Genomic DNA, 20,867 nt, shown 5'->3' with positions numbered 1-20,867 from the left:
GTTTATTTATTTATTTATTTATTTATTTATTTATTTATTTATTGAGAGAGAGCAGGGAGGGGCAGAGAGAGAGGGAGAGAGAGAATCCCAAGCAGGCTCCATCCTGTCAGCACAGAACCCGACGTGAGGCTCAAACCCATGAACCCTGAGATCATGACCTGAGCCGAAATCAAGAGTCAGACGCTCAACTTACTGGGCCACCCAGGTGCCCCGTACCACCTGTTTTTGTAAATAAAATTTTACTGGAAAACAGCCATGCCCTTTGGTTTATGAATTTTCTGTGGCTGCTTTGCATTACGATGGCAAGGTTGAGTAGTTATGGCAGACAGAGAAGCAGAATGGTTAGCAAAGCCTTAAATATTTACTAACTGGCCCTTTACCGAAAATGTCAGCAACCCGTCAGCCAACCCGTGCTACAGAGTTCTAACAATGTAGCACCTTGTCCTATTTTCCTGTGGGTGAACGTTTGGGTCATTTCTAATTTTTTTATTTTAAACACAGTGCTTCAGTAAACATTTTTGTTTGTGCAGGATTCTCCCTGGAGTGTAGAGTCAGCGAAATTACTGGGCTGTACGGCACGTGCAGCTTTTTATGGGCTATGACTAAATGGGTCTCCGAGGTGGACCCACCAATTTGCACTCCCACTGGTGGTCCCTGAGACCTTCTCTCCCTCCACATCCTTGCTGACAAACTGATATTTTAGGACCATGAGTTTGGTGAATCTTGTGATTAAAGTGGTGCTTTCTTACTTACCGCGGCCAGTCAACAGTTTTTCAAGTTGTTATTGACCATCGGCCATTCCTCTAGTGGGAATCACACGATCGTTTTGCCCGTTTTCCTACCGAGTGGTTTGTCTTCTTCCTTTTGAGTTGTGAGAGGTCTTTGTATAGCCTGCCTGATAGTCCTTTTGGTTGTGTTAAAGCCGGTCTGTGACTTAGTTTTCAGTCTGGATTCTTTATCAGAGCTGTGTCATAAGGGATAGCCAGGCTCAGTTCATCTTGAAGATATGTGTGATCTGTATACACACCTAACACACATATATATAGTGCGTATGCGCGCGCACCCACACGCACACATCCATGTCGCCTTTTCCGCGCAAAGGTGTGCAGGGTTGCCAGGGGGTGCAGCTGACAGAGAGTAAGTGGATGCCGGCACCGTCAGCAAAGTTGACTCAGCACAGACTCCCCACCAGAGCATTCCTGCAGGTGCGCAGCGTCCTTTCTCAGAGCCCTTACAGCGCCATCCCGAGGCCGTCCGTTGGGATGAGCTGATTGCTGCTGATGCTTCGGCTGTGGGCACATGACCTGCGAGGTCCCAGGGAGGCTGAAGGCCACCACGGAGGGCTGCCGAAGGGTTTGGAAGGCTGCCTTGGACAGAAACCGAACGTGATTTGTGGTTTAAGCTTCCCCATTTTGGTTTTGGCTGAAATCAGACCTTGGTTTCACTCTGATCAAGTTGAACTGCTCTCTGGCCCACAGCGCTTTAAATAATTTAAACTTCTATTTTTCAGGCCAGACTACTTTTGTTTGACTTTACACTGGTCCATTATCTTTAAACCTGAGAGCTCTGGCTTCCTCCTCCCCTCTTCCTCCTGTGACCTTTTAAGTCAAGCTTTCTGAGTTAAATAGTTAAAGATATTTAAAAAAAGAGAGAGAAGAAAAAAAAAAAAAAACCCTCTGCAGTCCTTCGGGTTTATGAAGTCCTGTGAAGTCTTCAGCCCTTGCAGCCTCGATCTGTGTGTATCTTTAAAAACAAATTTTTTTTAATTTTTTTTTTATTTAGTCCTGAGAGAGTGAGAGAGGGCATGTGCAGGGGAGGGTCAGAGAGAGAGGGAGACACAGAATCTGAAACAGGCTCCAGGCTCTGAGCTGGCTGTCAGAGCCCAACACGGGGCTCGAACCCACGAACCGTGAGATCATGACCTGAGCCGAAGTGGGAGGCTTAACCCACTGAGCCACCCAGGCACCCCTCGATCTGTGTGTATCTTAACAATAGCCCAGTGAAGCGCATGGGGAGCTTTGTTACAAATGCCATCTTGCACGGGCACCTGGGTGACCCAGTTGATTAAGCATCTGACTATGGCTCAGGTAATGATCTTGTGGTTCGTGAGTTCGAGCCCCACATCAGGCTCTGTGCTGACAGCTCAGAGCCTAGAGCCTGCTTTGGATTCTGTGTGTGTCTCTCTGCCTCGCCCCTGCTTATGCTCTCTCTCTCTGAGAACAATGAATAAACATTTAAAAAAATTATAAAAACAAAAACAAATGCCATCTCGCAGTTGAGGAGTGCTGAGGGGCAGTACAGCGGACTTGCCCCTGATCCCGTAGCAGCCTCTGTGCTGGGCCCGGCGCCCCAGTCTGGTGCCTTTCCCAGCATGTGTGATGCAGGTGTGGGCTCGGCTCAGTGCCCCACATCCCGTACGACCCCTCCTCACCATTGCTAGTGTTGCCTGTGCAAGGAGGGCCTGGCTCTCGGCACCAAGACAGATGTCACTAGGGCTGTTTGTCTACCATCCCTGAGCGTTGTGCTACGAGTCAGACTTTGCGCTGCATGTTTTCTCACACGCCATCTCATGTCATATGCCAGTTAATGCTGTAAGCAGGGTGGGCTTCACGGTCGTGTCACCCGCACAGTCAGGCAGGGTCCAGGCTCCGCTGGGGACAGCCTCATGCTGGCTTTTATGCCCTGCACTGCTTTCTTAAATTGTTAACTAACTTTTGAACAGCTGACCCTGCATTTTCATTTCTAATATATTTTAAAATATTTTTTGAGAGAGAGTGAGAGAGCAAGTGAGGGAGGGGTGGTGGGGGAGGGAGGGACAGAATCCTAAACAGGCTCCGTGCTCAGCACAGAGCCTGATGCAGAGCTCCATCTCACGACCGTGAGATCATGACCTGAACTGAAATTTAACCAACGAGCCACCCAGCTGCCCTGACCCCATGTTTTCAGTTTGCACCGGGCCCTGATGTAGCCAATCCCGCCTATAGATAAAAAAAATGGAGACTCCAAGAGGTGAAGTAACTTGCACAGGATTACACGGGTAGTAACCGGAAGAGCTAGGATTGGACTGATTTCTACTTTGCTACTTCATTTATTAAAAATAGCAATGAGCCTTGTTTGAATTGCACTGTGGGAAACAGGAAGCAGGTAAATTGCGTTCTAGAAATACTGATTTTCTGTGGAGTCTGCTTGTGTGTTAAGCAGTTCTGTGTAGACCTCACGCTGGCCAGTACCACCCTTTTCCTTGTGGGGAGGGGACGACACCTGTCATTTCCTTTGAGGTCCTGAAGGTGCCTTGACCAGGGAGCCTCACAGCAGAGCTGGTCAGGCTGGCCAAGAAGGTTAATGGCTCTTGGATTGCAATGAAATGAGACCACTGAGTTTACCTTGGTAAGCCAGAAAGATACAGGAGGGAGTAAGAGGCTGGTCCATAGTCACAGAACTAGAAGAATCCAACCCAGCTCTTGGACCAGATCATTATGTCACTCCCTGGGTGGCAGGGTTCAGAGATCCCCAACTCAACTCCTCCTCCAGGCTTTGCTTCTCTGCGTGTCTTATGCTACCTGCCCTTTCGCTCTGACTGTCCCAGAAGATTCAGGCTGTGCCCCAGGCCCCTCAGAGGCAGCTAGGCCACTTCGAGGTTGACCATGTGGAGTGAGGCATTGCCTCCTGGCCATGTTGGTATGTTACAGGGCACCGCCTGGTGACTTGGGAGAAGGAGCTATGAGAATTTTTTAAATTTTTTTTTTTAATGTTTTATTTATTTCTAGGAGAGAGAGATACAGCGTGAGCAGGGGAGGGTCAGAGAGAGAGGGAGTCACAGACTGAAACAGGCTCCAGGCTCTGAGCTGGCAGTCAGCACAGAGCCTGACGCGGGGCCCGAACCCATGAACCGCGAGATCATGACCTAAGCGAAAGTCGGACTCTTAACCGACTAAGCCACCCAGGCTCCCCAGTCTTGTCCTGTCTTACTCCAGGGTGGTCGTTGAGTCAGCCGTCTTGGCAGATGAGCTCACTGCTTCCTGAGCAGGATGCACTCCTGGTTGGGGAGCTTCTCCACGGGGCTCGCTGGCCTCCCTGATGATCTGCTTTGTTCTCCCTTCACAGCCGCGAACCCTCTGCTTTGCTCCACCGCCCGCTACCACTGCAAGAACGGCCTCTGCATCGACAAGAGCTTCATTTGCGACGGGCAGAATAACTGTCAGGACAACAGCGACGAGGAAAGCTGTGAAAGCTCTCAAGGTAGGAAGCCTCCCAAGCTTTCAACAGTAATTGTATCGCCACACCACAATAACACTGAGCGGAAAGGAACAAAAACCTGTGCCTCCTCCAAATACAACAGCCGTGTTCATTTCTGCACTTTCCCTGGTGCCCCTTGTACACATGCTTTTAACCCTAACACACCTACCACTTTGGATTTTGGATTTCTCCGGGATGCAGTATCGCATATACATTTTCTCTTCAAAACTGTGATTTGCCCCAGCTGCCTTGCATATATATAGTCAGGGTGCTCCACTGTGGTTTTCTAAGTTGTTGCATGGTTGAAGGCCACCTGGATTGGTTTTTTGTTTGTTTCGTTGATTGGTTTTTTTTCCCATGGCATTACTTCTTTAGGCTAAATTCTGCAGAGCACAGTATCTGCACAGCCTGTGGCTTACACCTCAACCTGCAGCAGTCTGAAACAATATTTCCGTTTCTTTACACAGTTGCTAACATTGTCTGCACATGTCAGTTTTATCTTCATATCCCTGGCATTCGCTGCTGTTCTATTTTTTTTCCGGTTTTGCTAATTTAGGAGTCATAGAATGATAGCTCCCCAAATGCGTTCATTTGCATTTCTCTGATTATGAGCAAAGTCAACATCTTCCCCCGTGTGTTTGTTTACTACTTTATTCCCTCTTGTGTGAATTGCCTGCTCCTATCAGGAGTCTTGATCTTGGAACTGTTTCATGGGATCTGAAGAGTTAGAGTTGGGGGGATGGAAAGATGAGCTTTTGAGGGAGCCCAGAAGGACACAGCAAGGTCATATCCTCCTCTGTTAAAACGGACCGGGTTCTTTTCTCTACTTATTGACTCTTTTCTCCAGTGATTAAAAATATATATAAAGATTTAAAAATCTACATCCAAATTAAGGCATCCTATAAAGTATGTATTTCTAATGTTATAAACTGGCATGATCTGTGTGCAGTTATTACTTTTTCCACTTAATATCCTGTTGCTGTGATTTGCCTACATTGTTGCTTTTGGCCGAGTTCATTTGTTGTGACTGTTACTCTGTATTCTGCTGTGTGCACCACGGTTTATAGATTTAATAAAATTGTAAACCAGAAAAGCAAGAGAAAGGTGGCTAACTGGTTAGCTCATATGTCAGGAGGCAAGATGGATGGAATAAGCTCTGTGAAGTTACAAATAGGCCTTTTTCAAAGTCCTAGCTTTTATTTTGGTTGATGTTTATTATGATTAGATGTAAGCCATTATTAAACATGGATGATTGAGTGAATGAATGAATGAATGGATGGATGGATAGATGGGTTAGGCATTGCCTGCTGGTGAGGGTAGGTCACCAGTCATCAAGGATTATGACCAATCTAAATCTGTGTGCCTGAGGTCCATAGACTAGAAAAGACAAAAGTGTATCAACATAGATTTTGCCAAAATTTGTACAGAGAACAGCTCTGGGAGTTAAGTCTTGGCTAGTATTACCCTCTGGTTGTCCTTGTCCAGAAAATTCCCTCCTTGAGATTTTTCTTCATCAGTGGTTCTCAGACTATAATCCTCAGTCCAGCAGCGGCAGCATCATGTGGGAACTCTCTGGAAATGCAGAGCTCAGGCTGTGCCCCAGACCAGCGGAATCAACCTGGGAAGTGGGCCCAGCAGTCTGTGTTTTAACAAGCCGTCCAAGTGATTCCAACACACGTTAAATCTGAGAACCACTGTTTTACACTAATTTTAGAGAGATTTCTAATCTTGCCATTTGCCTGGAATTTCTAAACTGCTGATTGAACGGCAAGGTGTTTCTAGCCTTCACACAGAGTCAGATGTTTATAACCCACCACGTGCCAGTATTACTGCCATGGCATCTGCCATCAGCAGCGATAGGTACCACGTAGGGGAAGAACAGCATAAATAGGAGGGATGGAGGAACATTTTCTGTAAATACTGTTTCTTATGTAGTTTATTATGCGTTTATATATCCTAGACTCACCCACGGTGCCGTGACATGTTCATCAAAACGACCCCTACGTCTAAAACTTGGAAGTTAGGGAATTTGTCCTGATGGATTTTGGCAGCATCCCTCTACCCTCCGCATGCTTATCCCTCCATTTTGCTGAGGCAGATTCTTGCTCGCCCTTAAGAACACTCTCTCTGATGTCTGGGCGAAGTTTGTATTTCTAAATGCATCTCCTTTCTCTCTCTCTGCATTGCACTCTCATATTCTAAACAGAGGTGGAGGGTAAGTCAGTGGCAAGGACTATACACATGAAGCCCAGCTCTTGGCTGATACATAACTTGGAGCAGCATTCCTTAGACTTTCGGCTTTGTGCTTCCCGTACACAAACGGCACCCCCGTATGATGTAAGCTTTGTTTGCACGTGTTCTCATAAAACACATCCCATCCGGGCATGGGTGGCAGCTGTCAGTTGCTGTTTGGTATGACAGCCTGTGAGCCCGGGCGCTTTCCGTTGTGGAAAGGCACTTCTGCTAGCTAACCAAGAACAGGAAGTGTCCCTTTTTTGCCCCTAAATCCCACTGATCCTACCCAGCAGCACAGCACTCTGCACGTAGTGGATTCAGTAAGTGTTGGACGCTAGAAGACATTTCTCCATTGGGTGTTATGTTTTGAAGCTGCATTTAATTTGTACCTTCTGTGGTATGGAAGTATATCTGTTTCAGTTATGTGAGTTCAAGTATACACAGTCTAGTAAAATAATGAGGATTCGCACTGCTGTTTAAATAGAGTGGATGATTCCATCATTCCCTCAATGGGAATGAATACGCCCGGTAGTGAGCAGGGGATACAAGTCTGGACCTGTGAGCCTGGCCAGTGTGCAGTTCTGCATTCCCAATATGAGGTGAGCGGCTTCCTGCTCCAGGTGTGATTCCAGTATCAGAGGCTATGCTTGTCTCTGTCACGTGGCTTCTAAATGCGAACTGGCTACTACTTCTGGGGCTTGAACAGAGGAATGCCAGTGTTCCAGTGCTGGGGGAAAGCCTGACTCATACCGGGCTTTTGAGAGACCAAGCTCCATGCAGTGGCTTCCTGAAAAATGTGAGAGGCATCTTGACTTGACAACAGGTGGCCTCATACAGCACGAGATTTGACCCATTGTCCTCTGAATAATGTGAACATTCATCGAGTCTTACCGTGCACCAGGTACAGCACTAAGCACCTTCTGCACATGAACTCATTAAGTCAGCAGAATACATCCTATCTGCCCTGGCTGGGCTTCCAGACCTTGAAAAATGCGTCTTTGCTCTCAGTTGATGTGGGAAAGAAAATTATATTTTATAATGTTTATTTTGATGGAGTGGAGAGAACTGGCCCTAAAATAGGAAATAGGGTGCTTGAAATACTTCCCTTCCGACATGATGAGGCTATGAAAAAGTCGTGTCTCCACTTGAGAGACACCAGCTGTGTGTGCCTCGCCTCCCTTTCTTCCTCATCCCGGTTTCTTTCCCTCCTCTAATCTTGGCCTTTGGAACCAACAACAAGCTGTCTGAAATCAGAAGTGGGATTGGACTGTGAAAGTGCAGCCGTTACCGTACCTTTCCGTTTCACCGGGGGGCGGCGGGTATTCGAGGTCGAAGAACTCTGCGGTGGAATCGATTTTTAGTTGGGGATTTACTGACTGGAAACGTAGCCTGTTTATCAGATCATTCCAAAAGCAGTAGCTTCGGAGCAGGCTTGCATATGGCTTTTCTGTTTCTTAGGAACCCGTCTGAGAGTCAGCGGTACCACGGCGCACATGTTGGGTGTGGCGAGCACTCAGGTAGCCTTAGATGTGTTAGATTCTGTCCTAACTGAAAGGATAGATTCTTTTCAGCTTTGGATAAGTGGATGACTGGTAGGCATCCTGCAGTGATACCTTCCCGCTGGGGCTCAGACCCTGGTATAATGCCACCCTTTCAGTGTGATCTGGACCTTGTGAATTGCATGGTTTCTTTTATTTTTTAGTCGTGTCAAAACACACATAACATAAAATGTAGCACCTTACCATTTTTAAGTGTATAGTTCAAAGGTGTTACGTGTATTCATATTGTTGGGCAACCAAACTCCAGAACTTGATTATCTTCTAAAACTGAAACACTGTACCCACTGAACACCTTCCTATTTACTCCAGCCCCTGACAGCCGCCATTCAGCTTTCTGTGTCCAGCCATAGATAACTCGTATGAGTGGAATCAGACAGTATTTGTCATTTTGTGACTGGCTCAGTTTACTCAGTCTAAATGTCCTTAAGGTTCGTTCGTGCTATAGTGTGTATCAGAATTTCCTTCCTTTTAACTAAGGCTGGATAATAACTCCATTGTCTGTCTACACCACGTTTGGTTTATTCATTCACCTGTTGATGGACATTTGAGTGGCTTCCACCTTTTGGCTGTTGTGGAGAACAGCCAGTAGGAATGTGGCTGTAGAAATCGTGATTTAGGTTTAGTAAAGAGAGCAGCAGCACCGTTGATTAAATGCCACTTCCAAGATTAGATTAGAGACGATTTTGGCATCTGTTTTGCTTACTGTCTCCTGCTTATGCCAGTGGAAGCTGGCTGCCATCATGTGAGCTGCTTCACAGATTGGCTCAGGTGGCAAGGAACTGGGCAGGCTCTGAGCAAAGGCGGGGAGCAGCTGAGGCCTGTCACTGGCCGACTGAAATGAGCCTGGATCTTCCGCTAGCCCAGCCCTGAGCTGCGGCCCTGGCACACACCTTGACTGTGACCTTATAAGAGGTCTTGAGCCAGAGCTAAGCCCCTCCTAGATTTTTTGACCCCCATGGAAACTGTCAGATAATAAATGTGTGGTGTCTTAAGCCTATAAATTTTGGAGTACAATAATAAATAACTAATAAAATGAATACTTCCTGAGTGAGTCCCAATTCTGATTACTCTCATCACAGAGAACTTGTGAAGACTTAGGTGTTGTTGAGGGGGCCAGACCTTTGAAGGGAGATGAGGCACATAGGAGATAGATATATGGATAGCCGTTGCTTTGCGCGGTAAGTAAGCGTCAGGCACTGGTTTAAGGATTATACTTTTATTTTCCCATCCAGTCTCACAGAATCCCTGTGAGAGCAGCCCCTCTCCCAGAAGATGATCCCCATTTCTAGATGAAGAGCCCCAGGAACCCACAGGTTGGTTCGTGGCTGTGCCGCATTCACATGGTGAGGAAATAGCGAGGCCAGGATGGATGGGAACTTGGCTCGTCCAGCATACACACCAATCTTTGTGGTTCTTCATCGTCCCGTGATCCCGCCTCCCAGTTGTCACTCACCTGGGACCAGGGACTCCAGGTGATCCGTCCACACCCCACCTTTGGCCGTTCTGTGAGCTCACGGGGAAGGTGGCCTATGAAGGCTGACACGTTTTCCCCGTTTCCATACTCAGGTTTTCCTCTCGGTGTGAAAGACTAATGATGCCTGTCCACCTTCCCGCTTGATGAGCAATGCTGGGGAGCTAAGCTCTTCTAAAAAAGCCACCAATGCCAAGACAGTTAATTGAGTATTTTGGCTATTGGGTTGCAGTTTCTTTATCTCGCCTGCTGTATCCTGGTGATAACGCTCAGGGAAAATTTGGAAAGCTGGCCGTGAGGTTTGGCACCTCCCCAGAAGCTAACAGTGACAGCTTTGTCCTATTTCTTCTGTAGAAGTGTGTACGTATGTGTGTGAGAGAGAGAGAGAGAAGGAGGAGGAGGAGGAGGGAGGGAAAGAGAAAGAGAGGGAGAGAGAGCAGGCAGTCCTCTCTGCTATTTTGTCAGTGGGAAGGTACGGGTGTCTCCATGTGCTGGGCCCTGAGCCACATACAGGGGATACAGTAATGGCCTTGGCCTCTCTTGAATTGTGGTCTCCCCCACCGAAAAGTCATATATTGAAGTCCTAACCCCATTGCCTCAGGATGTGACCTTATTTAGAAATAAGGTCATTGCAGATGTCATTAGTTAGGATGAGGCGCACTGGAATCAGGTGGACTTCGAATCCAGTCTGACTGGTGTCCTTACAACAGAAAGGGCAAATTTGCACGCACACACACAGAGTACTCCACGTGAACGTGAAAGCAGAAAGGGAGCTAATATACTTATGAGCCAAGGAACTCCGGACATAGCCAGCTGTCCCACCAGAGGGAGAGGCACAGAGCAGACCCTCCCTCAAGCCCTCGGGAGGAGCCCACCCACCAGCATCCAGCCTCCAGAACTGTGAGACAGTAGGTTTCTGTTATTTACGCCATGTGGCGGGTGGCACGCTGTGACCAGAGGTCCCAGCAAAGGCAGCCCCCGGAACGTCACCCTCAGGCCGGGCACAGCCTTGCGCCAAGAGGCGCAGCAGAAGGATGAACGAGGGGGTGGGAGCTGCTGGAGGGTGGCCGGAGCCCCGAAGCAGAGTGAGACCAGGGCCCGGGGACAGGTAAAAGCACGCGGTGCACTGAGGGGCCGTGGCCAGTGAGCACGAAGCCTCTGGTTGGGGGTGGGGGGTGCTGCTCTGCCTGCCCTTGGCATTGGAGGGCATGCTTCAGTGATAGGACATCTCCCAGACTTAACCTCAAGACGCGCCCCTCCTATTCTCAGTGCACAGGCCTCCTTAACTGTCTGCGCAGCGAGTCAGCACCCCCGCAGGTGTCTGATGGAGATGTCAGGGCAGTTGCGCTTGTGGCTTTCACCCGCCGATCCTGATGCCGCAGCCAAGTCTAAATCCGCCAGTGACGGACTCCGGGTGGGAGCTGGAGCCCAGGCTTCCGGTGAATAAATATATAGCTGCAGGAAGGGGGAGCGAGGACAGGGATTGCTTCTTACCCACCCTCTCAGATAAACACCTCCGAGAAAACCCCAGAGCCACAGGACTCCAACACAACATAACCGAATCATTCAACAGCCAAAGATCATTTCTAGAGCATGAGATGGAAGAATGCTAGTGTTTATTGTAACTTTTCAAGTAGAAAAGAGCTTTGTACATTAAAAAAAGAGAGAGCATTATGAGTTTACAGGATCCAACCAAAAATGTCTCAAGCTCGGATTTGGTGGGTGGTCAGCATTTCCCACAAAACTTGTGGCCACCAAGTGATGTCGAGAGCTGCATTAGCTGGGCCCTCGGAAAGAATTGTCGCCACGAAACAACTCATTTGGCTTTGCCGACAATAAAGCTGCTGGAGGTACTGTTAATGGCAGGATGGCAGAACCTTTTTTCCACTTTTAATTTGAGAGTTTGAGAGCCCAGCTGGGTTAGGAAAGGCGCAAATGCTGACTTCCTTGGAAGACACAGAAAGAAGGAGGGTGGGCAAGGATGATTGCTGTCTTTCTGTACCTGCCGAGTTTACTTCTTAATAATTGAGTGTTTGCATCATGAGAGCTTCCTTTCCTGTAACCGCTGCAGCAGAAGCTTGAGGAGTCCTGAAATGTCCCTCATTGAGCAGCAAGTCAGAATGGTTCTCCTCTCAAGGTGGTAATTGCTTCCTGATCCCGCAGCCACCGCGCTAATCTTCAGAGCTATTTCTTCAAGCTCCCCCATGGCTTGTGCACGTCGCCCTCCTCTTCGCTCTCCCGGCTTCCGCCTCCATCTGTCTGTCGGTCCCTCCCTCCCCCTGGCATGTGGGAGGGACCCAGCATCCAACCCGGACACGCGAGGCAGTGGACAAAGTTTCGGGGCAGTGGGATGGCGTGCAGGGCTTACTGCCTCACTGCAAGTCTGCTCTGCAAGTTTTCGGAGCTGCTGCTTGATCGCGCAGGTGCCATCATCTGTCCCGTCCGTGGACGCTACCCCCCAGCACCCTGTTCCTTTCCTGACTCTTCCCGACACTCATTCGCACACACACTGTTTGCAGAGCGCCTCCTGTTGCCTGCCTCACTCGAGTTCTGGAAGAAACACGCTAGATCAGATTAAAACTGCTCATGGTCTGCGAGGGGGAAGCAGAGTGCCCTGCAGATAATTACCCAAAAGTGTGATAAATGCTGTCGCAGAGGAACGAGTAGCACGCTGTGGCCACGCGAGGGTCCTGAGCGAGACAGTGAGCAAGGACAGTTTCCCTAGGGAGTATGGATAAATACTCTTGAAGGATCAATAAAAATGGACTCAGAAACAAGCATGAGGCCGGGCCTCCAGCTGGAGTGGGTAAGGTAGGAGGAAGCGTGCGTGTGCGTACGAGTGGGGCAGGGGGGCATGGTGGGGCTGAAGCTGTCAGGGTGGGTTGGCGCCCGCCTCCCTGAGTGCCTCTCTTGGAAGGTGGATCCAGAGGAAGAAAATGAGAAATGAGAGACTCGACCCTGGTAAGGGAAGTCACAGGAGGGGCTGATTCTCACTGCATACAACCAGCGTGGTGATTCTCCGTGGCTCTGCTTTCCCACCAGCAGGAGAGGCCTGACCGGGATGTGGGGAGACTGTAAACGAGGTTGGGGGGTAATCGATCCTGTGAATTCTCCAGGATGAGACTCTTTGGGGAGGACCAATGACTCTGGGCTAGGTATTCCCATCTCCCACCCTTGACTAATAGCGTGCACTTCCTTCTTGGGTTATGCAGCCCTGTAATTATCTTTCCCTTGTTGGCTCCCGTTTGGCTACCTGAGCACTCTCGGCCTGTGAAATGTGGAAACGCTCTCTGATGTTGCAGATCCCTTGTCACATTCCCCAGAGGTCCCCGGACCTCTTTCTCATTCCCTCCCCATTGCTCTCTGAAAGCTGCAGGTTATGAGTCTTTGGTTCTGGAATGCCACAAAGGGACACGTGACCACGTTCTCCCTCCGTGAGTTCTCTTCCTTGAAATCTTGTCCCTTCTGTAATTTACATTGGTCGTTGGCTTTTCTGGAAGGTCTTTGGGAGAGCACTCTGCTGGGTGTCGTGAGGAGTCAAGGTCATTCCTAGGAGCTTAATTTTCAGCTGAGGGAAAGACCAGGAATGCACAGTCACCCCCTGGCCAGCACTATGAACCTGAAAAATGTTGTGTTAATCCTTGCATTTAAAAGTATACGTTAATGTGCCTTGTATTCTGGATACCAACATACGTTAGATGTGTCATATCAGCTGCCCTGTCCTCAGCTCCTCCCTGACTGTGGGGTCAGCTTAAGACCCCAGCACTCCATGTTCTGAGACTGTTCCCAGCCCCCTAAGCCATCTGGACCCAATGAGGCATGGACATGTGACCCAAGGCCAGTCCTTTCATGGGCTGGCCAGGAGCGGATCAGGGTATCTCCCTCAAACTCAGATGCTCAGGGCTGAGTCAGCCTTAAGAGGTTGAGCAAAGGTGTAAGGATGGGACACAGCCATGTGGAAACCCCAGCAGAGAAAGGCAGAATTCAGGCTAGAGGGTACACGTCTGCCGAGAGGAGGAGACGTCTAAGAGGTCAGAGGCCGTGGCGCCCCAGAGAGAGGAGACGGTATTTGCTTTATCCCAGATGCTTCCCAGGGTAAACCTTCCCTTCCACATGAGCTGATTCGCGTGGACCACGTGATGATAAGCGTCAGCCATTCACGGAGTCATAGAAGCTTCGTTTTGTACTCAAACAGGTGGGAGGGAATAGGACGATGGGAGAGGCAGAGAAAAGAGGGAGAAGTGCAAATCCTTTGGGACCTTTAGGATCTGTGTTGAGTGTTTCTTCTCTGATTTTTTTCACCATGACGTTCTTAGTTTGGAAGGCTTGAAGTGGCCCAGGGCCTCTGTTATTAGTCAGGAGATTGGCTCAGACACTGGCTAACATAAGGTGGTAGTGACACTTTAAATAAGTGCCTTAAATAAGACGAAGTCTCTCACATGCGACATCGCAGAAACGAGCCGTCTGGGCCAACAGGGAGCCCTGCCCTCCGGTGCTGCCCTGCTGAGGCTGCTCCAGGGGCCACCATTTCCCAGACATCAGAAAGAGAGAAAGAAGGAGAAAACCAGGACAGGCCACTTCCTCTTTAAGGAGGTGACCCAAAAGCTGCGCAGGTCACCTTTCTTCCTAACCCAGTGACCTTAACTTAGTCACATGACCACACCGAGCTGCAAGAGAGGCTGAGGCATGTCTTCTTTTTTTTTTTTTTTTAATGTTTATTTAGCTTTGAGGGAGAGAGAGAGAGACAAAGCCAGTACAAGTGGGGGAGGGGCAGAGAGAGGGAGACAGAATCTGGAGCAGGCTCCCAGACTCCGAGCTGTCGGCACGGAGCCCAACACAGGGCTCGAACCCACAAACTGTGAGATCATGACCTGAGCCGAAGTCAGATGCTTAACCTACTGAGCCACGCAGGCACCCCTAATGTTTATTTATTTTTGAGGGAGAGAAAAAGCGAGCACAAGTAGGGGAAGGGCAGAGAGAGAGGGAGACACAGAATGTGAAGCAGGCTCCAGGCTCTGAGCTGTCATCACAGAGCCCAATACACGGCTTGAACCCATGAACTATGAGTTCATGACTTGAGCCGAAGTCAGACACTTAACCGACTGAGCCTCCCAGGTGTCCTGCATGTATTCTTTATCATTATGAGTACGCCAATGCCCGGCTAAATCTCAGGAGTATACGTTCTGAGAGGCAGAATAGGAGCGAATGGGGAATAATTAGCCTCCCTCTGCCCCAGGCTCTTGTAACTGAGCCAAGAGACCGAGGTTGTTTTATGCCAATAACAAGCCCTGTCAGTTTTTGGTACTGGCCACCACTAGACCACAGACTTCTCTGAGTGGCATTGCTCACACTGCCTGAGCGAGCGCACTCTGTGGGCGCGTCGCTTCCTGGGGCTCTCACACGCAGTGGGACTGAGTATCCCTGTGCTGGTGGCCACTCTCACTCCAAGATGCCTAATTGGAGAGGCACTTTACATATTTGTTCCTTCTTTCATGGACTCATTTACTGTAAATGCGTTATGACCCTTCAAGAGCCAAGCTTTTACCCTGATCTTGGATCAAAGTGGCAGTTATTCTTCAGATGACAGGAACCTGACTTTTCATTTGCTTTTCCCGCAGAAGTCAGTGGGCCTCAGATCCGGCTCACTTTGCAGCTGAGGGAAATCTCCAAGGACCAAAGCTTTGTCCTCACGAGCTGTTTGGTTAGGCAGCCTTTCTTGTGGCTCAGAACCTTTTATTTATTTTCTTTCTCACTGTCTTGGTCTACCAGTGCCTGCCTGTTTCTCCCTTCTGGAAATATGCTGTGTGTTAGGGAAGTGGCCGTATAGTGCCACTGTCCCCACTGGACACATCCCTGTGCTGTCCACAGCTAATTACTTTTCCCTGTCTCTGTCCCGACCTCAGTGTGGCAGTTGTATTTTATTTTTTAATGTTTATGTATTTTTAAAAGAAAAAAAGAGCATGTGTGAGCAGAGGAGGGGCAGAGAGGAGGAGGAGGAGGAGGAGGTGAGAGAGAATCCCAAGTGGGCTCTGCACTGTCATTGCAGAGCCCGATATGGGGCTCAGACTCATGACACCGTGAGATCATGACCTGAGCCGAAATCAAGAGTCAAATGTTTAACCGACTGAGCCACCCAGGCGCCTCTCAGTGTGGCAGCTTTAAAGTATGTCCACAGATTCTTTGGTATTCTTCTTATCCAGAACTAGAGCCTGTGTCCCTTCCCCTGGAAACTTCTGTGACTAGGTGACTTCTAGAGTATGGTAGAAGTGACACTCTGTGACTTCCACGGCTGGGAGTAAAAGGCTTTGCAGCTTCCTCCTTGCTCTCTGGAATAGTCTCTGCAAAAGCTCTGCCTACCGTTTAAGTGGTCCAGCTGCCCTCAGGCTTCCATACTGTAAGGAAGCCCCATGCAGGCTGCACAGAGAGACCATGGAGAGGGTGTTTGGGCGGCCCCCAGCGGCTTCTGCCACTGTCTGATCACAGTTTTATGTGAGACCCCAAGTGAGAACTCCCACTCCTGTCCTGAGTTCCTGAACCACAGAAACTGTGGGAGAGAATCACGTGTCATCGTTGTAAGTCATTAAATCTGGGGCCAACTTGTTATGCGGCAGTAGCTAACTGGAGCCCCATGCCATCAGAAAGCATCTCCCTGAGCTGTTAATCTGCTCCCCGAGGTAGAGAAGCTGATGGACCCACAGCCTTCGCTGGGTGCCTCGTTTCCCAAGAGAGCGTTCACGTAGTCTTCCTGCTCCCTAGTGCTCTCAAACGTGGTACTGCACACCCCACAGACACATCCCCCAAGTGTGATCACACCTCAGGTGTGGTCCGTGGAGGCCGTGTGAGGTGCTGAGCCCAGGCCCCTGCCCACAGAGATCTGGGGGAGCCTTAGTTTCCTTGGCCAGCCCCGTGCTAGGCATGGAGGAGACAGAGGAGAACATTCGATGGGAGAAAGTAACACCACCACCACCAATCCCATCAGGCTTTGGGTATGGGTTTTAGGAGCAAGCTGTAGTTCAAGACCTTTCTGTCCCCTTAGCGACTGGATCAGACATAGTCATGGTACAACACGTCGAGATCTCGGACTTTGCATGGGGTCAGGCAGCAGCCCTACCAGCTAGGAGCTTGGTGGCTTTGGGCAAGTTACTTAACCACTCTGAGCCTCTTCAACACCGAGATGCCACGGCCAGCCTCCAGGAGCACTGGAAGGAAGAATGAGAGAAGGCTGCCGAGCACCTAGCTCAGAGCAGGTGCTCCTGATTGTGGATTCCACTCCCCATATGGGTCAGCAGTTCCTCTGTGTAACCAACAACCACCACAGGTGCAGGCCTGAGCCTTTTCCTCTTTGGGGGAACACTCGGTGTAAACGAATCCGGCGAGCTCTCCAGAGTACTCCGTCTCTGCCAGCTAACAAGGTTTTTTCTCCTTCCTGCCTACCAGCAGAGAGCCAGGCCACAGGCTCGGTTCCATCTGGCATCTTGCTTCCTGGCCTGACAAAAGTGGAAATAGCGGTGGAACATTCTGGAGTGTGAACGTTCAGATATAGGTGGGAGGCGGAGCAGACCTTCTACCAGCTTGGCAGGGCTGGGAGATGTTCAGGAGGGGCCTGCGTTGTCTAAAGTGTCTCCGTGATAGCTTAACTGGTTGTGTCCTTGGAGGGAAGATCTTGCTGGTAAATGACAGAGGTGAGTCTCACATTGGCCTTTGTTCACTCGGCAAATACTACTGAATGTTGGCTGCCCTGGACTGCATCACTGAGTAAGAAAGGGCCCCACGTTATGTGGTTCTCTCCATTTCTACGGACCAGCACCAGTTGAAAAGCTGCGTGTAAATCTTGATTCATTTGGAGGTAATTACTTTGATTATTCATGAGGAAGAACAAAGATTTGCCTTCTGTTCGCAAGAGTAATCTTTTAGCGCAAAAGTGGTACGGTAGAGGGTAGAAGAAAAGGGAGTAAGATGTCTCTGGAGCCACTGATCATCCATTCTAAACAATCACACTCTGAGACATTTGGAAAAGAAAAGTCACCTCAGACTAATTTATGGCGTGTTTTCTATTAGAATTGCAAAATTTGCACAGAGGGTGTCAAAGTATGGCTTCACATCATATTTAATACATACTATATTTAAATCTGGAATATGAACTGAAACATGCAACGAAAGCTAGAAGGAGCTGTACTAATTTGCTGGCTTCTGAACTAAGCTTGGTTCTGCTTCTGTCTTTTTTTGTTTCCATCATTGTTCCTTATTATTGTTCATTAGAAGCACGTTGTGTGCACTTTGAAAGATCAGGGGCCCCGAGGTTTGTTCTCAGCCGTCTCCCTTTCCAGTATATCCCCGGCCAAATGTACATGTTCTCCACACAAGGCCTTTCAGTCCTGTGCTCTGCATGTATTTTCTCCCATTCTGTGGATTGTCTTTTCTGCTTTCTTAATAGTATCTTTTATAGCACAAGAGTTTTCAGTTTTGGTGACGTCCAGTTCATGTGTTTTTTCTTTTTGCTGTTGGCGCTTTTGTTTTCATATCTAGTAGATCATTGCCTAATCCAAGGCGCCAGAGATTTACTCCTACTTTTTTCCCTAAGAGACGTAGGCTCTTACTGGACTCCTAAGAGTCCTGGCTCTGACATTTAGGTCTCCGATGCATTTTGGGTCCATTTTTATGTGTGGTGTGAGGGAGGGGTCTAACATCACTCCTCTGCATGTGAATGTTCATCTGTCCCAGCCCCTTTTTGTTGAAAAGACTGTTCTTCCTTCATTGAAATGGTCTCTGTACCCTTGTCTGCTTTGTTTTTAATAAATACACCACCCTAGACTCCCTCAGCTATATTTTTAGTCTGGGGACAAATTCATAAGTAGCGTACAACAGTCCTTGCCTTCCAGGGACTTATATTCAGAAAGAAGACAAAGCTGTGTGATGATACAGCAGATATTTTTTTTTAAGTGGTCAGATCCTTCCTCATTGGCCGTCTTGGTAACAGCACATTCTTCTTCATAAAGGCAGTGCGGTCTCCTTCACCAGAATAAGATTTTTTTACTCCACAGGCAATGATAGTTGTACTAAGTGGAAACTTTCGCAGGAGCGTTTGCTCTGTGCCAGGCACTTCCCTGAACACTCTGTATGCGTCATCCATTTAAACCTGGAGAACCCCATGGGGCAGTAACTATTATCCACATTTTATCCACACAGAAAACGAGGCCCAGAGAGGTTAGTTAGTTTGCTCTGGGTTGGTCAGCTCATAGGTGAAGAGTGGGATTTGAATCCAGCAACCCAGCTCCAGACACCAGTGCGCGCTCTGGCCACTTCAGCGGTACGGCCACGGGGCCTCTCTTGTTCACCACTCCATCCCCGATGCCCAGCACTCAGTTGGCACTCAGTAACCATTTGTCGAATGCACAGTGGGATGGAATGAATAAAGGACTCGAGGAACAATCCAGACAGAAGAGCAGTGGCCAAGAGAAGGGCGGATTGATTTATGGGTGCAGATCAGAGGAGTGATGTCCATAGAGCTGGCCTAAGTGAGAATGATTCCCAAGCCAGCAGAGCCCCAGGGAGAGGAACCGGCTAGCTCTGGGAGTAGGGAAGGGGGAGTGCTGCACCGAGTGAGGAGGGAGCTGCCAAGTTGCAGCCCTTGAAGCGGTCTCATAGGCAAAGTATAGCAATGCCATCCAGTAAGCACATACATCCGGGCATCTGATGCCACTGCATAAAGGGTGCTGGCCTGGGGTCTGGGAGCCCGGGCCCGGGAGCTGCATTGCAGACCAGCAGGGCGTCGCCTCAGACTGGCAGGACATTGATGGCTATGAGGAGGTGGCACGGCATGCCTGTCGCATGATTGTCGTTCTGGGAAGAAACTGCTTGTTGTGGAGCTCAGGAGACGTGGTATCCCCCAGAGGTGTTCACCGGGAAGCGCGTTGTCACCGGTCCGTCAAGCTGGGCACGTGGAGCCCCGTTGCTTCTCTCACAGTCCGTAAGCCGGAAAATTGCCTCCAGCTCGCAGGGCTGAGGCCAAGCCGGTGTGAGAGCGCAGCAAAGCCACGAGGCTGGCTTCCTTGAGAAGCCGTACCTGCCCCTGACAACCTGTGAAGAGCGAGCAGCAGTTACTAGTCTTAGAGGAAACGCTCGCAGCATGCGGGGCACCGGGCACTCGCGTTTTGCACCTTACCGGAATCCACTGAAGACATTTCTCCTGCTGTTATGACCCTTGTTTTTCAAGGAAGGGAAATGAGGTTAGGGGGATCATGGGGCTTGCCTCAGGTCCTTGTGATGGTTGAAGCTAGGTGTCCCCTCGGCTGGGCTAAGGATGCCCAGAGTCTGGGTGTGTCTGTGCGGGCTGTTTCTGGAAGACGTTAGCATTTGGATCAGCAGAGTGAGTAAAGCAGACGGCCCTTCTCAATGCAGGTGGGTCTCATCCAACTTATTGAGACAGAAAGGCAGAGGAAGGGCAAATTCACTCTCTTTGCTTGAGCCAGGACACCCATCTTCTCCTGCCTGCGGGCTTTGGGACATTGGTGCTCCTAGTCATTGGGCCTTTGGACTCAGATACGGACTTCCTCCACTGGCTTCCTGATTCTCAGACATTTGGGTTTGGACTCAAACTATACCACCAGATTCCCTGGACCTCCAGCCTACAGAGGAGACATCATGGGACTTCGCGGCCTCTGTAATCACCGGAGCCAGTTCTTCATAGTAAATATCTATCTTTCTGTCTGTCTATCTAGTCTCCTTTTGGTTCTGTTCCTCTAGAGAACGTTGGCTGTACAGTCATCTAGTAAATGGCAGAGCTAGGACTTGAATCCACACTTTTGTGACCTCACATCTGAAGTTCTTAACTATTACAGTCTAAAGACACAACCCTGCCCCCTGGGCTCTCGCCATTTGGTTTGGGTGACCAAGTGAACGCAGAGCAAACAACAAGGAAGAGCTGTGCACTGTGCCCGAGGGAACCAGTGAGGGTGTCTGGATGAACCGCTTGGAGATGCTGTCCAAGATGGAGCCGTGGGCCAGAAAATGGGGGCTCAGAGTGTGGGAGGGAATAGAAAGGGCTTGCATTTAAGGGTTAAGAACTGATGAAGTAGCGTCTCCAAGACTCTGTTTTCTCCTCTGTAAAATGAGGACATGACCCATCTCCCCACTTACTGTGACTATCCGGTGAAATAATGTGGTAAAGAGCTTAGCGGAGGGCTTGGCGGGTGAGATCATTCAGGAGATAGTGGCCGCTGTTACTCGCTGCTGCTGCGTCACTGCTGTTATAACCACACAGGCACTGTCTTAGGGGCTGGACCGCCCAGGAGAGAGGCGTAAGACCCAGCTCCAGCCCTGGAGGAGCGTAGTGGCTAGTGAAGGAGATAAGCGAATGAGCAGACCAT

The 20,867-nt window shown here is 49.3% G+C and overlaps 1 protein-coding gene across 1 annotated transcript in view; it reads left to right on the top strand.

Moving 5' to 3' along the window:
- LDLRAD3 (low density lipoprotein receptor class A domain containing 3) overlaps positions 1-20,867 on the top strand; it is a 234,734-nt gene that overhangs the window by 124,005 nt on the left and 89,862 nt on the right. The window contains exon 4 of the mRNA XM_039233380.1: positions 4,105-4,239. Coding sequence (XP_039089311.1) covers positions 4,105-4,239 — 135 coding nt within the window. The remainder of the gene's footprint in view (positions 1-4,104; positions 4,240-20,867) is intronic.

The sequence above is a fragment of the Hyaena hyaena genome, unplaced genomic scaffold, assembly GCF_003009895.1.
Source record: "Hyaena hyaena isolate Hyena2069 unplaced genomic scaffold, ASM300989v1 scaffold_74, whole genome shotgun sequence".
NCBI lineage: Eukaryota > Metazoa > Chordata > Mammalia > Carnivora > Hyaenidae > Hyaena > Hyaena hyaena.
Note: the sequence above shows the minus strand (reverse complement) of the source record. Positions and strands in the feature narration are given on the sequence as shown.